Source organism: Camelina sativa, chromosome 18 (assembly GCF_030686135.1).
Source record: "Camelina sativa cultivar CO46 ecotype springtype chromosome 18, ASM3068613v1".
In the NCBI taxonomy this organism is placed as follows: Eukaryota; Viridiplantae; Streptophyta; class Magnoliopsida; order Brassicales; family Brassicaceae; genus Camelina; species Camelina sativa.
Window position 1 is genome coordinate 18,154,400 of NC_141897.1, and position 24,796 is coordinate 18,179,195.

Below are 24,796 nucleotides of genomic sequence, written 5' to 3' on the forward strand. Positions count from 1 at the left end.
CTTGTCTTTGTGCGACTCAACAGTCTCTTGACCAAACCTTTATTTATTTTTCTTTTTGTTTTATCTATTTATTTCTGTCTAATTAAGTTAAGTAAAGTGTAGTGTATTCTGTATTATTGTGTTCATATTTAAGGCGGTCTGTATAATACAGTAGCATTTTTCTTTTGTTATGTCAAGCTGCAAGTAGAGTTGTTGTAAAAAAATATGCATATATGTTGCTTTTTGTGCAAACAATATTTGTATGACACATTTTACACATATCAGACCATGTCAACCACTTTTTTTTCCAAGCAATGTGAAGACATATATATTATGAATAATATAATATTCGTAATTAAAATTGATTAAAGTTTTAGTTGTAGTACTAAAAGATGTAATTAAGGCCTTCTAATATTATCTATTATGATAATTTTTAGAGATGAAATCAAACTTTCTTATCTTTATATGAATTCGTATGATTTTCGTAACTGTTGAACTTCTTGTGTTTTAAAATAAACAATGGAGTTATACTGAAAACGAAATATTATATGTATAGGTGAATAACTGAATCAAATTTGACAGTGTTCTGCTTTCTAAAATCTATCTTAAACTTTGTAAATTTGTGACAATAAGATAGTTCATGATTCCTACAATATTGGGAAGGGATTTTTGATTGATGTATAAATTTATATATCTATTGAAAAAAGGAAATTAGAAAGTCAATAGAGGATCCATTCGTAATTATACAAATTCTCCCCAACTTTGTTGAGGCTTTCCTCTCATTATGTCTCTACGTAAAATTTGATAGCACACTATTCTTCTTACATCCATTATTGAGTATAAAATTGGTAAACCTTCTTTAACCTTTGTGGTCACGAAACTTTTTGAACATATATAGTTACGGGTTAATTTATGAGAAGCATATTTGTTAGTTTAAAATAAAGAAGGAACATAGGAAAAGAACATAGGAAACAAAAGCAGTTAAGGATAATCTCTTTGGATTATAGGACAAACACATGTTTTTAACTTTTAAGAATCTTGTTCTTTTTTACTTTTCTTTCACATTATTTGAAATATGCAAAATATAAGCAAATATAAGTATATATGCAGTAATATTCTTTGGACGTTTGAACACAATGGTTTCTAGTTTCTACACTGTTGTAGGTCCAATGATGGTGTCGGGAGGATGGGGCCTAGCCGCAGATTTGGTTGAACAACAGATCAAACGGTCATCATTTATTTTGATCTAATGATTACTATTAGGTTTCTCATTTTTTTCTTTCTTCTCTTTTTCTTTGTAAAGGGAAAAGAAAACAAAGTAAAAAATTCGGTGAGCAAGGCTACACACAATGTATGTTATACTATAGAATAAACATATACTATATTAGCTGTATATATGAACATTATTATTATTATTATTATTATTATTATTATTATTATTATTATTATTATTTTGGATACTATTTTTAAAATTGGTAAGAGTTTTGCTTAAACTGTTATACCATGGTTCAACGAATGCTTTCAGATAAATCAGTTTTTTTTTTCTGTTAATTATTTACTACGGATTTCAATAGATGTCACAATATATAGTGTGCAGTAAATAATATAAATAAGCCATGGTATTTAGATACCAACAGAAAAAATTCAAAAGCCAAGTGGTGAATCTTTTTATCATCAACCTGTGACTTATATTGGGCTTTCACAATCGACCAAATTTTAGCTTCTTTCTTTTTCGTTCTTTTCAGAAATTTGATTTCATATCCGGCCCAATAGGTATGTCCTACGTTATGTGTGTCGGGACCTCACGGCTCACGGTGATGTATGCAGGAGATCGATCTCAAAATACTGTGTAACGTTTAAGCGGGAGATTAGCGAATCATATGAAAGAAACGGAAATAACGGCCATATTTAATACAACTTCACTACTACTACTTGTGATTCTCTGATTCGAAAGCGACCTGCAAGGCTGCAAATAAATGCACGTCAGTTTCTTTCCACCTCGATACACATTACATTACCAAGAATCATTAACGATTACATAATTAACATTGCGCAAGCTGTTTTCTAAAGTATTGCATATTTGTCAGCACACATATACTGTATATTGTTTTCCAATGTAAAACGACTAAGCAGTAAGCAAGTATGTCATCCTTTAACATAATGAACTACTAAACTTTTTGTCAACTCATGAAAAATATCATAAATTATACTCCAGCAAATAGTAAGAAAAACAATCTCCAAATCGACGAAACACTATTAAACTATTACACAAACATAAAATAGAGATCAGCCGACATACACAATTTTGATTTGTCTTTCTCTCTTTAAAAAGATTCTTCTTTCTTTTTATTTAAAAAACTATAGGAATATTCCAAAAGATCTGAAACAGTAACTTCACACAAAAATAAGATTTGTTTTTACAATTTTTGTTTTTAAAATATAATTCTGAACTTGTTTTGCAAGGTCCAAAAATCAATCGATGTCAATAAAAGGAAACTTGAAATTTAATGAATAAACAAAATAGTCTTGTTCTAGAAGAATGTGAATCATCTTCTCCAAGTTTCAACGTTCGTTTCTCTGTGATCTGATCATCACCTTTTTTATATATATATACACACGAGATTCCAGTAACCCAATTTAACATATACATACATGTAAATGTGTGTATATGTATATATAAAATTTTATATTCTCTTTTTTTATATCTTAAGCTTTCTACAATTGCCCACCACCTGTTCGATTAAATTCCTCATCTAAACCAAAAAAAAAAGCTTCAACTTTCTTCTTCTCTCTCACTCTCTCTCTCTCTTACCTCTTCTGATTTGTTTAATCTGACTTACATTCCTACAAAAACGGGTTGCCTTGTATTAGATCAACGTGTTTGATTCACTGCTCTGTTATTTCAAAAGATTGGATTTTTTTCGTCACCCATTGACGAAGTTTTTTTTTGATCTGATTTGATTTTGATTGTGTCTCCTTCCGTTATGACTAGTCCGAGAAGTAACAAGCCTAAGATCGTCAACGGTCCTGGTGGTTATATTCTACAAGACGTTCCTCATCTCATCGATTACCTTCCTGATCTTCCTGTATGTGTTCACTTGCTAAATTTTGATTGTGTTGCTTAATTTTGATTTTGATTGATAGTTTTCTCGATCTACACAAAAAAGATCGAATCTGTGATCGCTCTAGTTAATTAAAGGAGGAACCTTTAGCTTTGATCTGTTTCATAGTTTTGACTTTTTTGAGTATGTTTAGTGGTTTGATTCTTTTCCCATGTTTTTGCAGACTTATACGAATCCATTGCAAGACAATCCAGCTTACTCAGTGGTTAAGTAAGTGTCTTCACCTATATCAGACGTTTTGATTGCTTTAGTTTTTGTTCACATTTGAATGTGTTTTTATATTTGTTTTTCTTCAATTTATCAGGCAATACTTTGTTGATGCAGACGATAGTGTTCCCGAGAAGGTAATTTCACCAAGAGACGAGTGATGTTAGTTGATTATGTCTTTCTCAAAGCGAGGTTTTAAACTGCTTTGTTTCTTTCCTCTTCTTATTCAGGTTGTTGTTCACAAGGATGGTCCAAGAGGAATACATTTTAGACGCGCTGGTCCACGTCAAAAGGTTTACTTTGAGTCGGATGAAGTTCATGCTTGCATAGTTACATGTGGAGGTCTCTGTCCCGGTCTCAATACCGTCATCAGAGAAATCGTTAGCAGCTTATCGTACATGTATGGAGTAAAGAAAATTCTTGGAATTGATGTGAGTTTTTGTGAATCATTGTTAATCTCTTCATTTATGGTTTGGTTTTCATTACTGTTGTTGTCCTTATGAATCTCATTTGTGGAACTCTTTCAGGGTGGATACAGAGGATTCTACGCCAAGAATACCATCCCCTTAAACTCTAAAGTCGTGAATGATATCCATAAGCGAGGAGGAACAATCCTCGGGACTTCAAGAGGTGGACACGATACCACGAAGATAGTTGATAGCATTCAAGATCGAGGAATCAATCAGGTTCGAGAAGAACACACATCCACTGTTTTTTACTTTGTATTAAGAAAAGTTAATCGACCTGTTCTTAATGTAGTTTTTGTCATCATTTAGGTTTATATTATTGGAGGAGATGGAACACAGCGAGGTGCTTCTGTAATATTTGAGGTAATGCCACTGTGATATACTTATTAGAATAATAGTTATAAGTTTTAACAGTCAACAACTGAACCTAAATTGTATAAAACCATGTAGGAAATTAGAAGGCGTGGACTTAAAGTTGCTGTGGTTGGAATTCCAAAAACGATAGATAACGATATTCCGGTAATAGATAAATCTTTTGGGTTTGACACTGCTGTGGAGGAAGCTCAACGAGCGATTAACGCAGCACATGTTGAAGCCGAGAGTAATGAGAATGGTATCGGTTTTGTCAAGCTTATGGGTCGTTACAGCGGTAAGTTCTTGATTTTAAGCATTGCAACTTAAAAAACTTTTTGAGCTGTTACTGATTAAGGGTAGTTGATGATTGTTACTACAGGTTTCATAGCGATGTATGCTACATTAGCCAGCAGAGATGTTGATTGTTGCTTGATTCCTGAGTCACCATTTTACCTCGAAGGAGAAGGTGGACTCTTGGAGTTCATAGAAAAACGGCTCAAGGAGCATGGTCACATGGTGATTGTTCTAGCTGAAGGTGCAGGACAAGATTTGATGTCCAAAAGCATGGAATCTACTCTTAAAGATGCTTCTGGGAACAAACTTCTTAAAGATGTTGGTTTGTGGTTAGCACAAAGCATCAAGGTAAGACTACTTTCATGATCATGAGATTCTTATGCTATTACAAAAAAATTCATCATAGTGTTTGATGTTTTTTTTCTCTCTTTGTTGTAGGATTATTTTAAAAAGATTAAGATGGTGATGAATCTCAAATACATTGATCCTACATACATGATCCGGGCTGTTCCAAGCAATGCATCAGACAATGTTTACTGTACACTTCTTGCTCAGAGCGCAGTTCATGGTGCAATGGCTGGTTACACTGGCTACACCAGTGGTCTTGTCAATGGAAGACAAACATACATCCCTTACTACGTAAGTTACTGATACCTGTCTAACTCTGATCTTTTGGTCCCATACTTGTGAGAAATTCTGAATCGTGTCTTTTTTGTTTGTTTGTTTGTTTGTCCTTTTCTGACACAGAGGATCACAGAGAAACAGAACAATGTAGTGATTACGGATAGAATGTGGGCGAGGTTATTGTCTTCTACGAACCAGCCAAGTTTCTTGGGGCCTAAGGATATATCTGAAGAGAAGAAAGAGATGCCAGAGACGCCGCTTCTTGACGACGGAGCTGTCGATATCCCTCCTGTGACTAAAGAGGTCACTAAGTGAAGTTTCAGGGCATGATGGCACATATTCATACAGTATTTTGCTCAGAGGTTTCTGAAAACAATGCCGTTTTAGGCGAAAGTGGAATAATTGTTACCCTGACGATTTTGCCCTTTTGTTGGCATACACAAAACTCAAATTTTAGTTTTCTTCTTAGATGTTTATTAGTTTTGTAATCTTTTTTGCACTTTCAAGTTTTAACATCTGAATGAATGAAGAAAGTGAACTTCGTAACGTTTAATCATCTTTGTTATTGTAGTTTTCATTTACACATAACTTATAATACAAAGAAAATTAGATGAGAGAATGTATAATAATACAAGTAAAATACTTAATAGGAAATTTGGTTTAAAGTTAAATCTTAATGATTTGGTGCTGATAAAAGCGTTTTGGATCTAATCGTAAGTCATTCTTTTGCTGGTTTTATTGAAGAAACAATACACCTCGGAAGTTTTAAAACATAAGATAAAATACTTTTTTTATATATATTAATAATTGGACAGGCATAATACAATATAGTTCATTTCAACATTAGCTAATGCTAATGTAATAATACAACTTTATCAGCTGGGCAAATAATGCTTTCCAGGTGCGGCTTAATCGACTACTAATCAATCAAACGCCATTGATTGTGCATCATCACCACCTCAGATTTTCCGGGAAATACTGGAAAAAAATCCCAAATTAACAAAAGTTTTTTAAATTGAAGATAACAAAACAACAACATACAAAAAAAATGTTCACAATGCTGTCAAAATATAAATCTAAAATTCTTACTTTATTGATAAGAGACATGTAGTACGGCTTAACCTTCTCAACATCGATGTGTACTTTGCTCTTGCTGTATAAATCGTACTTGCTATATAATAAACACAAATTTAAGGATTAAAACTCCATCATCGGAGAAAAAATTATCATGGAGTTAAGTTAAGATTTTTAATTTAATATAAATAAATTACTTGAAAACATGGAGCCATTTAAGGTTTTCCTTGTCTTCTTCATTCATAAGGTGAGTGTAAGCTCCAGCCGTGTGCAATGCTACACACATATTAATCACATATAATTAAATGCTAATCAATCATTCAAATGATTAGATCGTTGATAATCATTTTATTAGATTAGGAAGCTTACGATAAAAGGAATGGTATCGAATGATGAACAGTCCCGCGAATGGCAAGGTGCTTCCATTCTCTTTGGCTACCTGTTTAACATATAATTAATGAATTGTAAATTAATCATTGTATATCATAATTAATATTTAATATTTTTACCAAAATTATCGTAATGAATTATGAATCAAATAATGTAATTACCATATACATGTAGTCATCATGTCCCCATGACATATTAACATTTTCTAGTCCACATCGTTCTGAATAGATCCCAGCTTTGGTGTTGTACTTTGGGTTGTTAATATCAGGGTTTTCCATAAAGTACTGCATTAAATGAATAGGAATATAATATGAAACTCTAAATCAATTGTTTAAAAACTTAGATTTTAACTATGAATATGTACCTTGTGGTGTACGTTAGATTCATCGAATGCACATCCAACAGGGAATGTGTCACCTGCAGGTTTTGGATAATAGAGAATCCATAAGTTACTCAAAAGATTATAAGTTTACTAATTAAGAAATCACAGATTAGACTTACCAACAACTGCCCATTGAGGAAGCTCTCCAAACTGTGGAAGAGTCAGGACCTTCCCAAGATCTGGAGATTGAGTCCATTTTAGCATTTTTTCTTAAGGATTTTCATATATATATATATGATCATTTAGGTTCTTTTAATTATATAGCCATAAATAAAAATTAATTACCATGGATAAGAGCAGTGAGATGGAGCCAATCTTCGTTAGGGTAATCTTTACGGATTGCTTCCGCAGATTGAAGCAAATGCTGAATTTGTGGTTCGTCAAGGTCAGGATCACTCTCGTCCACCACTTCGTTAAGGAGTTCACAACATTCCCAAATGTTCATCACCATCTTGTCCAATTTGCCATATTCGCTTCTCATTTTCTTCACCTGCAAAAGTACAATTAATAAATTAACATTATTGTTAGATATAAGTTAAAAACAATAATACTCAAATCTGTATCGTATATATTTTGGCTTAAAAGCTATAGGAAATATATTAGTTGCATTAGTAGTTCATAAATCACGTCCATGCAAACATATATCGGACTCAACTTTCATGTTGATTATATATATAACGATGCAAGAACAAATAAACCGGAAATTAAAATAGATAAGAGGTCTTACAAAATCTACAGTTTGATTAGTGTGTTGTGTTTTATAGAAATGTTCGACTCCCTTCTGCCTCTCGCTGTTTGTATCAGCGTAGTCTCTGTAAACAACTCACATCAAATCAAATCCATATCTTTTAGGGAAAAAATGAAATGTTTTTGAAAACCTAAACTCATCTTTTTTAATATATAAAAGAACCTGAATTGACGACCAAATGCATTCATCTCAGGAGCCAAAAACACTTCATCATCGGATGATACCTTCGACATTGGAATCCCGCTGTCCAATTGTAACTCTCCGGTCTTTTTATTCGTCGTAGAGTCCTCGTATTCTTTAAAAAAGAAGAACGTAAAATTGTTATATTTAAGATTAAACAAGAGTAAAAAAAAAAACAAGAATCAAAGAAATAGAAGAATGATCATATAAGAAGATAGTATATGTTTACCAAAAACAGGGGTTTGGACAGAGATAGTCATCTTCAAATTGTAAAAAAAAAAAAAAACAGAAGATGAATTAATTGTGAAAACAAAAAGATCGAAGAGAGAATGTCTATGAATGAAGATATGTAATTTGATGGGGAGACACAACACAAAAGGGGTATTTGTAGTGAGAGATGATGATATGGCTTTAAGAAAAAAAGATAAGATAAGAGACGATAAGTTCTTTCCTCTATAATTAGAAACAAATCTAATTTATCTTTGACCTTTATTTAGCAAACCAATTATATTTATCCACCACTCACCCTCTAAACAAACAGAATCCATAATTAAAATCAAATCTGATTACTATTATTTGTTAACAAGTACTGTTTATACTAGATTAACTTTCTTAACAAAAAATTAAAATTGGTCAACTTCTTACATTTTAGTTTCCCTTTTAGAACCAGGATATGTGTTATGTGACTCATGTCCAGCTATATAGATTTACTAACATCTAATCTATTTACAAGTGTTAGTTTTAATTACACTTGGATTTTCAGTTTTATTATAACTGATTTCGTTTTAGATTCTTTTCAATTTAGACTTTATGGTTTTTAATTATAATATTCTTAGAATCTAAAATATTCTGTATCTTATATAATAAAGTAGGATTACCTTCTAAAACTTTGTTTCTGATTGACATTTAGCACATCTGGAGCTGACACCTGTCTTGGAAAAAAACTTTACTTCTCATTTTTTTGTAAATTTTCTCTTAATCCACCAATTTCTAAATAAAAACCAAAATTAATTATATTAGAATAAATAATTTAGTTAAAAGCTTTTACTCAAGTGTATTTATACAAAAAGAGAACAAAACATTAGCACCATTTTTTTTTTGTTCAACTAACACAAGCAAATAAAATTACCTTCTAACACTTTTTGAGCTTAACACGTTACACATCTAGAGCTCACACCTGTCCTGGAAATTTTTTTTTACTTCTTATTTTTGCAAAAACAGTTTTTTTTCTTAATCCACCAATTTCTAAATAAAAAATAAAATATTATATTAGAATAGATAATCTAGTTAAAGCTTTTACCCAAGTGTATATACAAAAAGAGAATAAAACATTACCACAATCTTTTTTTTGTTCAACGAACACAAACAAATAGAATTACCTTCTAACACTTTATTTTCTGAGATTAACACGTTACACATCTAGAGCTCACACCTGTCTTGGAAAAAAATTTGACTTCTCATTTTTGTAAAAACAAATGTTTTCTTAATCCACCAATTTCTAAATAAAAAATAAAATATTATATTAGAATAGATAAGCTAGTTAAAGCTTCTACCCAAGTGTATATACAAAAAGAGAATAAAACATTACCATAATCTTTTTGTTTTTTTGTTCAATGAACACAAACAAGTAGAATTACCTTATAACACTTTATTTTCTGAGCTTAACACGTGGCACATCTGGAGCTCACACTTGTCCCGGAAAAAAAATTTACTTCTTATTTTTGCAAAAATAAATTTTCTCTTAATCTATCAATTTCTAAATAAAAACCAAAACTAATTATATTAGAAGAGATAATTTTGTTAAAGCTTTTACTGGTTATATTTATACAAAAAGAAAATGAAACATTAACACATTTTTTTTTTGTCAAACAAGCACAAATTTCTTCTAAGATTCTCTACATTGAAAACATTACAATAAGTTCAATTAGTAAAATAAAAAAAAATTGAATTCTGAAGTTATATTAGAATTTCTTTCATTCCTTGGACTGTTTTAAAGAAAAAATATACATAATTTGGTTTGCTTTAATAGAATATTATTTTCCTTAAACACTAAATTAGTTTGACTTAATAAAAAGTGGATGTGTTTCACATATATTTATGTTTGCAACAGTCCTTGGGATTAAGAGGACAAAATTGAATTCACAATCATGCCAATAAATTATTCATATGTACCATCTACAGACAAAAACTACAAACTGATACAATTAAACTAGATTCATTGAAAAATAAATTATAATATTTGCCAAAAACAATATACAACACATAAAATACTAAAAATCTATAACAACTAATAATCCCATTATCAAGTAAGATAAACAAAAATATTAATTACAGTCAATATTAAAAACCATAACACAAACAAATTTTATACACAAAAAAACATGAAAAAACAAAAAACAAAACACACCCTTCTAAGTAAAACCATATGGAAAATATATTCAATTGCACAGTAACATGTTTGTTTTTTTGCTTCATAATCAAAACTGAATGCTTAAATTAGACACTAGGTTTTGAAGGGTCAAATTGATTACACAATAATAACAATTAAATATATAAATATTATTAACAACAAAAAAGAAATCGACGGTAAAATTAAAATTTAATACAAAAAATAATGACAATTAAATGGGATATAATTACAGTAACAAATAATCACATTCCTCTATAAATAAGTATACCAAATGCATAACAAAAAAAAAACAAATTACTCAGAAAATCAAATCTTATTTCAGCAACAAAACCCAAATGGATTACATAAAGTAATACAACCACACATCCAACTCCTACTCAAAATCAAACGACAATATCGACAAGAAAGAACCATAAACTATACAATCCCTTTCTCCAAAGGCCACATACTACAACCAAATGATACACATTAATACAAAATTTTAAGTCGTGGTTTCGGTCCAAAATTTTTGTGATATCGAAGAAACAATCCCAGGTTTGTTTAATCAATAATTTAACAGATTGATAAAAGCATATATTTTTTCATTTGGAGGGGACAACCCCCAACTACCTAACATTTTTTCGAAATCGAAGATCACAATCCAAATACTACAAAGAAACTTGATGTAGAAGTGGTAAAAAGACATGAAAATATTAAACTATCTTGCAATCACAAATTTCACCATAAATCTATTGTAACATGGTTTTACATCACAAAACAATATGTCCTAATTGTATAATAGAGATAGTATATGCTTTATATATTTTTAAATTCAATAAAGCAAAGATGAATAATAGTATAATTTATTAAATATTGTAATGGGTTATTACTTCTTTGATAATTTCAAAATTGTTTGAGGAAATATTTAGATATTTAAAACTAAATAAAATTGAAATAAAATAAACAAATTCCAAATTGCCCAAAAAGGAAAAAAAAAAAAGAGTTTTTTTAACAAAATTGCCACATTTGTTAACTAAAGTTGTGGGTTCTACCACATTTGGTTAGGCCTTTTCTAATGTACCACATTGTAAAAGTTGAATTACGTTTATAACCCGGGACGACGTTGTGGAAGGTTTGTGTAAACAAAGAATTAATTTGAATGTTTTGTCAATGTCTTGTCTATTCATATTTTCCTGTAAAAAGAAAAATTATTTGTTTCTTTGTTTTTTCATTGGGTGCATTTATTATCGATATCTCTCATCTCTCATCTCTCATCTCTCATACTCAACCCGAGAATGTTCTGTAATATTACTGTTCTCGGTCGCCGGAGTTTCCTATGCTCAACCAAAGTTGTCGGAGGCGAAGTTTGTAAGTTTATTCGATGTTTCCGGCAATTTTACCCAAACTTTTTTTTTTGCTGAATATGTTTTCATCACATCAGATTGAACTGCAACTTTAACGGTGGACCCTCATCGAAAATGGAAACTAACATTTCCGTCGGTGAGCAGAGCACAGATCTTGCACCAGCGTTAAGCGTTCCTTTTTTGAAGAGTTGTACGAACCCTCCAATTGGGTCGATTCTCCGGTATTTTTTTGTCCTCCATATACATTGCTTCTTTGTTATTTGTTTCCTCTCAATCATTACGAATCGGTCTTCCCATATTTTGCCTGGGAAGTTGCAGATTGTGGTCCACCGTTGCAGATTGTGGTCCACGGGGGATCTCTCAATCATTACTAACATCGGAGATTGTGGTCCACTCACTGTGAAATACATCGAACTCCACGCACAAGGGTTGGGCTTTGGTAACCTCATGGAGCAGATGGTGGATGACATTAGAATGAGTTATGCAGTAGATGTCTACCAAGAATTTGTTGTCTATTTATGAATTTGTCCTACTTTTTAAATGTTTTCGGTGTTTTCTACTATCAAGGCCTTTCTTTTCCCTTCTTCGAATTTGTCTTTCGAGGCTGTAACTTTTTTAAGTACTGCATTTACATTTTAAATTTGCTTTAAGACTAGACCGTTATGTCTACTGATATTGTGTCCATCATTTATTTTGTGGTCCACATTGTGATAGTGATAACTTGTCTACGAGGTCATTTATTGTCCACTCATAATTAGGCTCGTCCACAAGCGTAATGATATCACTCAAGTTGCAATGCTAAACATAACATTTTCTCTATTGAATTATGAACTTATTACCATTAACTTTTCGAGTTCTCTATTATATAGTCGACATTTCCTATATTAAACACATTTGTCTACTTAAATACTTTTGTCTACTTAAATACTCTATACTCTTGTCTCATGACAAGTCTGGTTAAATACTCTTGTCTATCCATGCTTATGTTCTATACTCCTGTCTCCATTACAAGTCTAAACACTCTTGTCTACTTAAATACATTTGTCTATTAAATGCTTTTGTCTACTCTTTGGACTTCACAACTTTCCTCTCCAATGTCAAAAATTTATCTTTTTATACCTTTTCCAGATGGACAATAAATGTTACACAATGAACATACCAACTCGTTCTCATAAAATCTACAAATTTAAGTCAAAAACATCATAAATTTTTACTTACCTTCATCGTCGTCCACCATAAAAAACACACAGTTCGTCTTCTACTTGTTAACTACAAGAGCTTGTCCTTTTCAAACACCAAAATTCATTATTTTAAACGTTAAAATCTCTTGCTTCCTTTTACCCAACAATCCCCCCTTTGTCCACATTTAATGCCAATTCACGTTACCCATGTAATTAATGCCAAGTCCTAGGTAGTCTGTCCTCGCCCAACACCTATGTTTTCTTGCAGCCTCAGCTAATGGGGGTATAAGCGTCATTAAACTCTGTTAATTGGGTTTGACTAAACACACACATTATGGGCTTTAATGGGCTTACAAAAATGACATAAGAAGGAATAATGTGATCCATTTGGTTCACTTAAAATATCTACAAAGATATGGGAGAGTGGAGGTAGGTGAGACAAGATATACAAAAGAGCTTTCTAGAAAAAGTGAAAAACAAGAGAAACGAGACAGTTTTTCTTATTCTTCAAGCTTTCTTCTTCCTCCATTGTTGTATTGGTGATCCTTGTTCTTCTTGTGCGAAATCTGTAAACCAAAGACCAACATCACAAGTTAGTGGTGTGTGTAATCTCTCTTTCATATAGTGAAGCTTGAGAGCAAGAGTTCTCCCCCGAGACGTAGCGGTTATCCGTGAACTCGGTGATCAATTCTTGTGTGTTGTTTCTTTTACAAGCAACCATTCTTACTCTTTAACTCAACAAGTGGTATCAGAGCGCCAGACTTGGTGTAAGGTTGTTAAAGAGGTTCAAGTCTAGGGTTTGAAGGAGACTTACAAAATGAGCAACACTCGGGTCGAGGTGGACAGGTTTGATGGAACAGGTGACTTCTCCTTGTGGAAGGTCAGAATGTTGGCTAACTTTGGTGTCCTAGGCCTGAAAGAGATCTTGAATGATGAACAGCTGCTAAAAGACCCACCTACTGTAGAAGCAGAAGCTACAACAGCTTAACAAGACTCTCAAACGGGCACAAGTGGAGGTTTTGGGTTGTCTCCAAGTGTTGATCCTGTAAAGTTTGAAAAATCAGAGAAGGCCAAAGATCTTATAGTACTAAAAGTTGGAAATCAAGTACTAAGGAAGATCACACATTGTGAAACAGCAGCAGCCATGTGGTTTACTCTAAACATGTTATACATGGAGACTTCTTTACCTAATCGCATCTACTTACAGCTTAAGTTCTATACTTTTAAGATGACAGATTCTAAGAGTATAGATGAGAATGTGGATGATTTTCTTAAGCTAGTTGCGGACCTGAACAACATAGGAGTGGAAGTTACAAAAGAGGTTCAAGCAATCATGTTGTTGAGCTCACTATCTGAGAGGTATGATCAACTCAAGGAGACTCTGAAGTATGGTAGAGATACCTTGAGGTTAAATGAAGTCATAGGGGCTGAAAAATCAAAAGAAAGAGAGTTAATAGAAAGTGGAAAGCTTTCAAAATCACAAACTGAAGGTCTGTACGTTGAAACAAGGGACATATTTGAGAAGAGATCTGAAAGAGGAAAAAACAAACAAGGGAGAGGACGATCTAAGAGCAGAGGTAGATCAAAGTCAAGGCCGAAGTACAATAAAAACAACAAGGGCTGCTTCATTTGTGGAAAAGAAGGACATTGGAAGAGAGAATGTCCAGAAAGGTCATCAAATAAAGCTTTTAGTTCAGCTAACATTGCAACAGAACCCAAACAACCACTAGTGCTAACAGTTAGCACTCAATATACAAAGGGAGAATGGGTTATGGATTCTGGTTGTAGTTTTCACATTACACTAGACAGGGATTCTCTATTTGAACTACAATAATTTGATGGTGGTAAGGTGTTGATGGGTAATATGACTCACAGTAAAGTAAAAGGGATTGGTAAGATTAAGATCATAAATCCAGATGACTCTGTAGTCATATTAACGGATGTGAGGTACATGCCTACAATTGGAAGGAATCTCATTTCATATGGTCAATTAGAGTTGAGCGGATGCAAGTATGAAGGAGAGGATTTTGTAGTCACTTTCTACAAAAATGGGCAAAAAAAGGTTATCTCTGGAAGATACAAAGATGGGTTATACTATCTACAAGGAAAGGTAGTAAAAGGAGAGTTTCAGTGGCAAAACCTGTAGCTAACATGACTAGCATATGGCATTCAAGGCTAGGTCATATGAGCATGAAGAAGATGAATGTTCTAGTGAAGGAAGGTTACTTACCAGAGAAAGAAGTTGGTAAGCTAGACTTTTGTGAGAGTTGTGTACTTGGAAAATCTCACAAGCAAAGTTTCCCAACTGCAAAGCACACCACCAGAGGTATATTAGATTATGTACACTCTGATCTCTGGGGATCTCCTTCTACTCCAGAAAGTCTTGGCGGTTGCAAGTATTTTGTAAGCTTTATTGATGATTTCTCCAAGAAAGTATGGGTGTATTTTCGGAAGACTAAAAATGAAGCATTTCACAAGTTCAGAGAATGGAAAGAAGTAGTTGAGGATCAAACGAGGAAGAAGATTAAGTTCATAAGGACTGATAATGGTCTAGAGTTCTGTAATACACAGTTTGATAACTTGTGTAAAGAAGCGGGAATTACAAGGCACAAAACATGTACCTATACACCACAACAAAATGGTGTATCAGAGAGGATGAACATGACCATTATGGAGAAATTTAGAAGTATGCTTTCTGAGACAAGATTGGGTCAAGAGTTTTGGGTTGAGGCTACTTCAACAGCAGTCTACTTGATAAATAGAACACCAAATTCATCTATTGGTTTCAAGCTACCTGAGGAGGTGTGGACAGGTACAAAACCAGATTTGAGTCACTTAAGAAGGTTTAGATGTTCAGCTTTTGTCCATGTTACTCAAGACAAGATAAGTCCAAGAGCAGTGAAAGGAATTTTCATGGGATATCCTTTTGGTATTAAAGGATATAGGGTCTGGTTACCTGAGGAACAGAAATGCACAACAAGTAGAAACGTGATGTTCAATGAAAATGAGTTGTTCGAAGACACCTTGACATATACAAGTGAAAAGAAAGAAGAAGCTGATAAAGCTTTAAGAAAACTGAAGAAAGCTGGAAAAAAGAGTGTCTTTCAGCAACAATCTTGTCAGAGGTCCTTCTACCAGTTATTCTGATTTGGATGAAGCATCTTCTCAAGGTGGAGAAACATCTTCATCAGAAAGTTCAGAAAGCTCAGGAAGTTCAGAAGAATCAGAAGTGAATGAGGAAGCTGTTGGATTAGAAAATGAACAATCTTTGGATGATTATGTGTTGGCCAGAGACAGGAAAAGAAGAAGCAACATCCGACCTCCTTCTAGATTTGAAGATGCAGATTTTGTAGCTTATGCTTTGGCAGCAGCAGAAGACTTGGAAACAGAAGAACCTAAGTCTTATGAAGAAGCTATGAAAAGCAGTAAAAGAAAGCAATGGGAAAATGCAATGAAAGAGGAGATGGATTCTCATAAAAGGAGTCATACTTGGGATCTAATTGAGAAACCTGAAAAGCAGAAACTGATTGGATGCAAATGGATCTTTAAATTAAAGTTAGGCGTACCAGGAGTGGAGAAACAGAGATATAAGGCCATGCTAGTCGCTAAAGGTTTTGCCCAACAAGATGGCATTGATTATAATGAAGTGTTTTCTCCAGTGGTTAAACATGTTTGCATCAGATCAATGTTGTCTATTGTGGTTAACATGGACTATGAATTAGAGAAAATGGATGTCAAAACAGCTTTTTTGCATGGAAATCTAGAAGAAAGGATTCTAATGAGTCAACCAGAAGGATTTGTGCAACAGGGAAGTGAAGACAAAGTCTGTCTGTTGAGGAAGTCTTTATATGGTCTAAAACAGTCTCCTAGATGCTGGAATCAAAGGTTTGATAAATTCATGAAAGATCAACAGTTTGAAAGGACTAGTAGAGACCCATGTGTCTACATGAAAGACACCCAGACGGATCAAGCTGTTTATTTGTTGCTCTATGTGGATGATATATTGATGGCTTCAGGAAGCATGGTTGTGATTCAAAATCTCAAAAACAAGCTGAAAAGTGAGTTTGAAATGAAAGATTTGGGAAAGGCTTCAAGAATTCTGGGTATGGACATCATCAAAGACAGAGAGAAGGGAGAATTGATTTTGTCTCAGGGAAAGTACTTAGAAAAGGTGTTGAAAGTCAGATTTGATGCAAACATGTTTCATGGAAAGTACTTAGAAAAGGTGTTGAAAGTCAGATTTGATGAAAAACCTTCAATGCAAAACTTAGAACTCTTATTGAACGTCAGATTTTGAGTGTATGAGCCCTTTACTGCTGACCAACGTTCAAGAAGAGTTCTAAGTTTTGCATTGAAGGTTTTTCAGATTCAGATTATGCAACTCAGTCACAAGGTTTGTATTTAAAGTTGGTGGAAATACAGTTTCATGGAAATCATGTTTGCAATCAATTGTGGCTCTTTCAACCACTGAGGCAGAGTACATGGCGCTGAACGAAGCAGTAAAAGAGGCTCTTTGGTTGAAAGGTATGTGTTCAGAATTGGGGTTTAAGCAAGATAGTGTTCAGGTTCATTGTGAATTCAGTTTATCACGAAAGAACAAAGCATATAGACACTAGATTCCATTTCATCAGGGATATAGTGGCACAAGGTGATGTTGTTCTACACAAGATTCACACAACAGCAAACCCAGCAGATTTCCTAACTAAGACGGTACCTGGCCAGAAGTTCCAGCTATGCTATGAGCTTCTCAACATCCGGTGAACAGGAGCAGTGGCCACATGTAACTCCAACAGTCTCACAAAACAAGGTAAAATAAGATGAGTTTGTTTTGTGAGAAGTACTCAAGTGTCAGGATTGAGTAAGGAATTAAATTGGAGTTGGTGGTTACCTGTTAAGTACTGGAACTGTGTTGGAGTTACAAGTTCCAGGTGGAGTTCCTGACAAAAACAGTTTAAAAAAAACTGTGTTAGAGATCAAGTGTCGTGAGATTGAAGAACTCACTCAAGCAGATTGACTCAAGGAAGTTAATAACCTGAAGTTGCTGGAAATTTATGTTGGAAGGGACTCTAGTTTCAGGTGGAGTCACAAAAAAAAAAAGGAGCTGGTGAGAAAATTACTTACCAAAGGTTGAACATGATCTCAAGAGAGAAGCAATGAATTGTGCTGGTGATGACAAGGTGGAGCTCATCACCTAAAATGGTTTCAAATTGAAACTTTTAAGTTTCAAAATTTCTGCAAATCTCCAAAGATCCTAGTCTCTAATTATCACAGTGAAGAGATAAGAGATAAGAGATAGAGATTAGATGTACCTGGGAGTTGGAGAGGAAGCAATGATGAGATTCAAAGGAGAAGCCTCATCGAAGGAGCTGCGTTTCTTTGATTGAAGAAGATGAAGTTGATGTCTCAAATTCACGGAGGAGCTAGAACGCCGAGAATGATTGAGCATAAACGCAGCTGGAGTTGATTGCCGACGAGAACAATGGTGTTAGCCGGAGAAGGGAGAGTTCACCGGAGTAGTTCGCCGGAGGAGGCAATGATCCGGTGACATTGAGCAGCTTCACAAAAGGACAAAGGGAAGAGATTGGTTTCGGTGATGTCGATGTCGTTGGTGTGTGGTTTTTTTCAAAAGGTGGAGATTTGTTAATTGGGTTTGACTAAACACACATATTATGGGCTTTAATGGGCCTGCAAAAATGACATAAGAAGGAATAATGTGATCCATTTGGTTCACTTAAAATATCTACAAAGATATGGGAGAGTGGAGGTAGGTGAGACAAGATATACAAAAAGTGCTTTCTAGAAAAAGTGAAAAACGAGAGAAACGAGACAGTTTTTCTTATTCTTCAAGCTTTCTTCTTCCTCCATTGTTGTATTGGTGATCCTTGTTCTTTTTGTGCGAAATCTGTAAACCAAAGACCAACATCATAAGTTAGTGGTATATGTAATCTCTCTTTCATATAGTGAAGCTTGGGAGCAAGAGTTTTCCCCCGAGACGTAGCGGTTATCCATGAACTCGGTGATCAATTCTTTTGTGTTGTTTCTTTTACAAGCAGTCATTCTTACTCTTTACCTCAACAAACTCATTGTCAATGTGGTACATTAAAAAAAGTTTTGAAGATGTGGTAGAATCGAAAACTTTTATAGCCAACGTGGTACATTTAGTAAAATTCCCTTAAAATAAAACAAAATAAATCCGTGCAACACACCGAACTTCACCTAGTTTTGGATATTTGTCGTACAAAATCGGACCTACGAGAAAAAAAAAAAAGAAGGACCTTGTGATGATAAACTTAGGGCCTTTCCATCATCAAAATGGGCTACAAAGCCCATTAAAAATCGGATTTTGTGGACTCACTTCAGTGCGCATCAGTTAAATCTGTATAGTTTGTTTGTCATCTTCCTTTTTCATCCATCCATGGCTCTGAGTAATTTTGTTGTGCTCTTCAGTTTGACTTTACAACTCCTCTTCCTTTTACTTGGTGTTTCATCCGAATCACCATGGATCACCGGAGATGTGAGTCAAGTCTCGAAGAAGTACCTCGAATTAGCCAAGAGTCCGGAGGTCTTCGATCGGATGGTGAGAATCAGAAGGAAAATTCACGAGAATCCTGAGCTTGGTTACGAGGAATTCGAAACCAGTAAACTCATTAGGTCGGAGCTTGACCTTATCGGAGTTAAGTATAGGTATCCCGTAGCTACCACCGGTGTTATTGGTTATATCGGCTCCGGAGAACCACCGTTCGTTGCTCTGAGAGCTGATATGGATGCTTTGCCTATTCAGGTGTAGTTACCAAATTCCCAGAATTGATTCGATACATTTTAAAGTCTTTGATTTTAATTCTTGTTGATGGAATTAGATTAGGGGCTTGCTTGATCATAGGTTTGATTATACATACACTAGTACCAATGTACCATTCTCTAAAGTAATGAAGATGATGTTGATGGAATTAGATTAAACTACTTGCTTGATGCCTTGATCAGAGGTTTGATAATGATTACACATACACTAATACCAATTTCTTAGGTAATGAAGATGATGAAGGGTTATAATATTGTTTTGAATTGATTCTTGAACTTAGGAAGCTGTTGAGTGGGAGCATAAGAGCAAAAATCCTGGGAAAATGCACGCTTGTGGACACGATGGTCATGTTGCTATGCTTCTTGGTGCTGCTAAGATACTTCAAGAACATCGCGGCGATTTGCAGGTCTCTATGCATTTCCTGCATTTGCCCTTTTTAAAATACTTTCATGAGTAACATTGGCCTAATACATTTCATTTCTTTGTGTGTTTTTTTGGTTAGGGAACTGTGGTGCTTATCTTTCAGCCAGCTGAGGAAGGTTTACGCGGAGCTAAAAAGATGATAGAAGAAGGAGCGTTGAAGAACGTGGAAGCTATTTTCGGGTTACATCTTACCAACCGAGTTGCCTTTGGCAAAGCCGCTTCACGTGCAGGTCCCTTGCTGGCTGGAGCTGGATTCTTTGAGGCTGTAATCAGTGGGAAAGGAGGTCATGCTGCCATCCCTCAGCATACGATAGATCCTGTTGTTGCAGCTTCAAGCATTGTCCTCAGTCTTCAACACTTGGTTTCACGTGAAACTGACCCTTTGGATTCAAAGGTTTCATTTTTTTACTCTTTGATCTCATCATACCTGGTCTTGGTTTTCTAGAACACATTTGTGTGTTCCTCTTCAGGTGGTCACAGTGTCTAAGGTTCATGGTGGCAATGCGTTCAATGTCATCCCTGATTCAATCACCATAGGAGGAACTCTTCGAGCCTTTACCGGGTTTAGTCAGCTTCAACAGAGAATCAAAGAGGTGACGCGATCCATGATTGTGCCTTAATGAATTTTTGTGGTATTATGCTTTACCATAGAACCAATACCCGGTTGCAACTTTTGATTCTAGGTAATTACCAAGCAAGCAACTGTCCATCGGTGCAATGCATCTGTGAATCTAACACCAAATGGCAAAGAACCGTTACCACCAACAGTGAACGACATGGACTTATACAAGCAATTCAAGAAGGTGGTCGGAGACTTGTTGGGTCAAGAAGCTGTTGAGGAAGCACAACCGTTGATGGGATCAGAGGACTTCTCAAAGTTTGCAGAAGTAATCCCTGGCCATTTCTCCTTCCTGGGAATGCAAGATGAGACCAAAGGGTATGCGTCATCTCATTCACCACTCTATAGAATTAACGAGGATGTGCTTCCGTATGGTGCTGCAATCCATGCATCGATGGCTGTACAGTACCTCAAAGAGAAAGCTTCTAAAGGTTCTGCCACAGGCTTTCATGACGAACTTTGAATTTGTCTAGATAGTTCCAGACTTGAGTTATTTTGGCTCGTTCATATTTCTTAGTAATAGTAAAAGTCACATTCCACGGAAATAAATGTTATTTGCAAAATTCTTGTCAAACTATTTGTCGCATAATTCGATTTCAATTATGAGAGAAGTCATAGCAGAGCATTTGAAATCCAAAGAAGAAATCAGCAATTGCTGTGCTGTAATTGATTTGTGTAAAACTGTTGAGCAAAACAATAACTAAAAAAACTGTATTTCATAGCATAGAATCAAAACATAATAGTTAAGTGCCAAAAGAAATTAAACGAAGAAGAACAAAGATTCCCAAAGTTACAAAATAGATTTTCCCAGCTTCTCTACCAAAACATACAAGTTCAGTGAGAGACAAAAGATTCTTTTCAAGCTTCTCTGCCAATCTATTTCTCAGAAGAGTTAGGTCCTCTCTTCTTTCCGAAACCAACAACTGCACAAATCAATTAACAAAGTGTAAACGATTTGTTAAGCAAAATCCATTTACAGATGATAGCTTCATTGGTTCAACAAAACATTCTAAAGCAATTACCATTTCCCCAAAGCAATTCTCAGCTAAATTACGCAACAATGCAAGAGACTTAATCCAATAAAAAGTAAAAGTATCGAGATCGGGAATATTACCGGCGGTGACGAAACGGCGGTTGTGCTGCATACGCTTGTGAGCACGACCTCTGGGCTTCTTCTTCTTATCTTGCTTGGCAACCTTGGGTGTTTGTCCTCTAACCTTACCGGCACGAGCCAAAGATCCATGAACCTTTCCTGTAAATCATTGACAAAAAACACTCACTGTTAAACAGATCCCGCATCAGAAGAAAAAATAAACAAAATGAAGAAGTTTTCCGAGGCTTTACCCATGATTGATTTGCTTTTCTTCTCTTTGTACTTCGGTTACCGACGACGGCTGCGAGAAGCTGAAACGAGTGAGTGCGTAAGCTCAGAAATTAGGGTTTCTTTAGATAAATGAATGTGTAATTTATATATTCCCTTGATGTTGTTCTATTGGGCCTTTTATTAGGCTTAGGCTCAATAAATAAATAGTAAGCCAATATGTAGTGGGCCTTTTTTTGACCAAAAAAAAGGCAATACTTTAGATACGAAACAAAAGATTCAATCTTATTCGTTGGAATCTTTTGGTATTATTAAATTTCCAATTTTAACCCTGCAGAATCCTCTCAATAACAAAGACTCTGAAACCTCTTTTAGGGTTTTATTATCTCAAATCGCGACGCCTCCCCAAAATTTCGTGCTTCAGATTCCGAAGATCAAAAACAATGGCTGATGAGATTGTGCCACCGGCGAACGAGTTAGCCGCCGTTGCATTGGGTAACGATGGATCCACGGTGAAGAGAGCGGAGTTTTCTAACCGTGTTCTGATTAAATCGATTCTAGGTCGACCTGACGGCGGAGCTACACTCGCCGGTCAAAAAGTTCGAATCGGCGGTTGGGTTAAAAGCGGAAGGGAGCAAGGGAAAGGGGCTTTTGCTTTCCTTGCGGTGAACGATGGATCTTGTCCAGCGAATCTTCAGGTTATGGTTGATTCGTCTCTTTATGATCTCTCTAAGTTGGTAGCGACGGGAACTTGTGTGACTGTTGAGGGAGTTTTGAAGCTTCCTCCGGAAGGTAAAGATAAGCAGATGATTGAGCTTAGCGTTGAGAAGGTGATTGATGTGGGAACGGTGGAGGCTAAGTATCCGCTTCCTAAGACTAAGTTGACTCTTGAGTTTCTCAGAGATATGCTTCATCTTCGTCCCAGGACTAACTCGGTAATACGTCTTACTTCTTTCACTGAGATTGATTCAAACTTGTTAATATGTCTCTCTGTTTGATTTGTATCACTGAATAAGTTGACTTGTGAAGATCTATACTTTATTGTTTGACCTCTGAAGCTCTGAGTTTATACTGTGTGCTTATGGTGATATTTGTTATGATTTCAGATCTCAGCAATTGCAAGAATCCGTAATGCGCTTGCTTTCGCCACCCATAGTTTCTTCCAAGAACATAGTTTCCTTTACGTCCACACTCCGATCATCACAACAAGTGACTGTGAAGGTGCTGGTGAAATGTTCCAAGTAACAACCTTAATCAACCACACTGAGCAGGTTGAGAAGGATCTCATTGTTAACCCTCCACCCACCGAGGCTGATGTTGAAGCGGCGAGGCTTATCGTTAAGGAGAAAGGTGCAGCTGTAGCGCAACTGAAAGCTGCCGATGCAAGCAAGCAAGAAATTAAAGCTTCTGTTGATGAACTTACTATAGCAAAGGCGAATTTAGCTCAAGTTGAAGAAAGGTCAAAGCTTAAGCCTGGACTACCTAAAAAAGATGGAAAAATTGATTACTCCAATGATTTCTTTAGCCGTCAAGCTTTCTTGACAGTTTCTGGTCAATTACAAGTGGAGACCTATGCTTGCGCTCTGAGCAGTGTGTATACGTTTGGCCCTACTTTCCGGGCAGAGAACTCTCACACTACAAGGCATCTTGCTGAGTTCTGGATGGTTGAGCCTGAAATTGCTTTTGCTGATCTACAGGTAATATATACATATGGTATTCTTTTGTCTCTTCTTAATCACAATATAGCTGCAGTATCTTAGAAACCTTCTTTGAAATTTGTGTAGGACGACATGAACTGCTCAGAAGCGTATGTGAAATACATGTGCAAGTGGTTGCTCGAGAAGTGTTACGATGACATGGAACTTATGGCTAAGAATTTCGACCGGGGATGCATTGAGAGGTTACAATTGGTAGCCTCAACCCCGTTTGGGCGTATAACATACACTGAAGCAGTAGAGCTACTTGAGAGAGCTGTAGCTGAAGGAAAGAAATTTGAGAACAAAGTGGAGTGGGGAGTCGACTTGGCCTCAGAGCATGAAAGGTTTGTGATAATCCTTCATAAAAAAAACCATTCCTCAACTTTTTAAACACTTGCAAGAAATGGTTGCTAACCAAACATGTCTTTGCACTTACAGATACTTGACAGAGGTTATGTTTCAAAAGCCAGTTATTGTCTATAACTACCCGAAAGGAATCAAAGCTTTTTACATGAGACTTAACGATGATGGAAAGACAGTTGCTGCTATGGATGTCCTCGTTCCAAAGGTAATAATAAAACTCACCGTCTTCTTATATTGCCATTCAATCATTGAGGAAAACACACATCAACTGGCTATTTTGGTTATCTGTTTTCTTTGTATATCAGGTTGGAGAACTCATTGGTGGAAGCCAAAGGGAAGAACGATATGATGTCATCACCCAGAGGTGTGTGAAAGTGAAACCAATATTCAAATATTTGGCTCTAATTTTGGTTTCTTCTGTGATCGTTTATGAAGCAAAATCTGTTTTGTTTTTTTTTTTGTTTTTTTACAGGATCAAGGAGATGGGTCTACCAATTGAACCATATAAGTGGTACATTGACTTGCGCCGTTATGGAACAGTGAAGCATTGTGGATTTGGACTTGGCTTCGAACGCATGATTCTGTTCGCTACAGGAATTGATAACATCAGAGACGTTATTCCTTTCCCTAGGTATCCTGGAAAAGCTGATCTCTGATTCTTCTCTAGACATCTCTACAAACACAATTTCGTTTTTTATTAACTGGTCTGGTTTTGATAACCGACACGGTTTAGTTTATACTTTAAGTTGGTTAAATGAAAATTGTATGGTTTTTTGACTCTTTATTTTACTGGGTTTGTTCGATTATCCCGATTTACCA

The 24,796-nt window shown here is 35.2% G+C and overlaps 5 protein-coding genes and 2 long non-coding RNA genes across 9 annotated transcripts; 4 read left to right on the forward strand and 3 right to left on the reverse strand.

The window, feature by feature from the left end:
* The first annotated feature begins 2,161 nt into the window (after positions 1–2,161).
* On the forward strand, positions 2,162–5,600 carry LOC104761725 (ATP-dependent 6-phosphofructokinase 7). The gene is made up of 10 exons (XM_087499786.1): positions 2,162–3,065; positions 3,265–3,311; positions 3,406–3,445; positions 3,539–3,739; positions 3,836–3,994; positions 4,085–4,138; positions 4,226–4,424; positions 4,509–4,771; positions 4,862–5,062; positions 5,171–5,600. The coding sequence occupies exons 1-10, from the start codon at positions 2,964–2,966 to the stop codon at positions 5,360–5,362; spliced, it is 1,458 nt and encodes a 485-aa protein (XP_087355912.1). The 5' UTR covers positions 2,162–2,963; the 3' UTR covers positions 5,363–5,600.
* Positions 5,601–5,810: 210 nt separating this feature from the next.
* LOC104761726 (inositol oxygenase 5) lies at positions 5,811–8,222 on the reverse strand. The gene is made up of 11 exons (XM_010484840.3): positions 8,051–8,222; positions 7,804–7,936; positions 7,621–7,705; positions 7,179–7,383; positions 7,013–7,072; positions 6,876–6,928; positions 6,673–6,795; positions 6,491–6,560; positions 6,319–6,397; positions 6,137–6,218; positions 5,811–6,025 (listed from the first exon to the last, which is right to left on the reverse strand). The coding sequence occupies exons 1-11, from the start codon at positions 8,079–8,081 to the stop codon at positions 5,999–6,001; spliced, it is 948 nt and encodes a 315-aa protein (XP_010483142.2). The 5' UTR covers positions 8,082–8,222; the 3' UTR covers positions 5,811–5,998.
* A 3,220-nt stretch (positions 8,223–11,442) lies between these two features.
* On the forward strand, positions 11,443–12,307 carry LOC147923038 (uncharacterized). Its single transcript, XR_015588480.1, has 3 exons — positions 11,443–11,578; positions 11,652–11,795; positions 11,893–12,307. It is a non-coding gene; the product is annotated as an uncharacterized LOC147923038 (long non-coding RNA).
* Positions 12,308–13,090: 783 nt separating this feature from the next.
* LOC109130641 (uncharacterized) lies at positions 13,091–18,367 on the reverse strand. 3 transcript variants are annotated; one of them, XR_002036603.2, is made up of 7 exons: positions 18,065–18,367; positions 17,877–17,946; positions 17,644–17,692; positions 17,470–17,549; positions 14,044–14,182; positions 13,570–13,798; positions 13,091–13,321 (listed from the first exon to the last, which is right to left on the reverse strand). It is a non-coding gene; the product is annotated as an uncharacterized LOC109130641 (long non-coding RNA). The 3 variants fall into 3 exon arrangements; XR_002036604.2 differs by lacking the exon at positions 14,044–14,182; XR_015589203.1 differs by lacking the exon at positions 13,091–13,321 and having other exon boundaries at positions 13,666–13,798; positions 14,157–14,182.
* A 747-nt stretch (positions 18,368–19,114) lies between these two features.
* Positions 19,115–21,159, forward strand: LOC104761728 (IAA-amino acid hydrolase ILR1-like 2). The gene is made up of 5 exons (XM_010484841.2): positions 19,115–19,536; positions 19,835–19,960; positions 20,057–20,371; positions 20,448–20,570; positions 20,661–21,159. The coding sequence occupies exons 1-5, from the start codon at positions 19,171–19,173 to the stop codon at positions 21,057–21,059; spliced, it is 1,329 nt and encodes a 442-aa protein (XP_010483143.2). The 5' UTR covers positions 19,115–19,170; the 3' UTR covers positions 21,060–21,159.
* A 134-nt stretch (positions 21,160–21,293) lies between these two features.
* On the reverse strand, positions 21,294–22,092 carry LOC104761727 (small ribosomal subunit protein eS30z/eS30y/eS30x). Its single transcript, XM_019240507.2, has 3 exons — positions 21,941–22,092; positions 21,711–21,848; positions 21,294–21,519 (listed from the first exon to the last, which is right to left on the reverse strand). Exons 1-3 carry the CDS (start codon positions 21,942–21,944, stop codon positions 21,473–21,475), a joined length of 189 nt encoding a protein of 62 aa, XP_019096052.1. The 5' UTR covers positions 21,945–22,092; the 3' UTR covers positions 21,294–21,472.
* Positions 22,093–22,189: 97 nt separating this feature from the next.
* LOC104761730 (asparagine--tRNA ligase, cytoplasmic 1) lies at positions 22,190–24,783 on the forward strand. The gene is made up of 6 exons (XM_010484842.3): positions 22,190–22,852; positions 23,024–23,614; positions 23,702–23,958; positions 24,053–24,182; positions 24,283–24,341; positions 24,450–24,783. Exons 1-6 carry the CDS (start codon positions 22,361–22,363, stop codon positions 24,631–24,633), a joined length of 1,713 nt encoding a protein of 570 aa, XP_010483144.2. The 5' UTR covers positions 22,190–22,360; the 3' UTR covers positions 24,634–24,783.
* Positions 24,784–24,796: the final 13 nt, after the last annotated feature.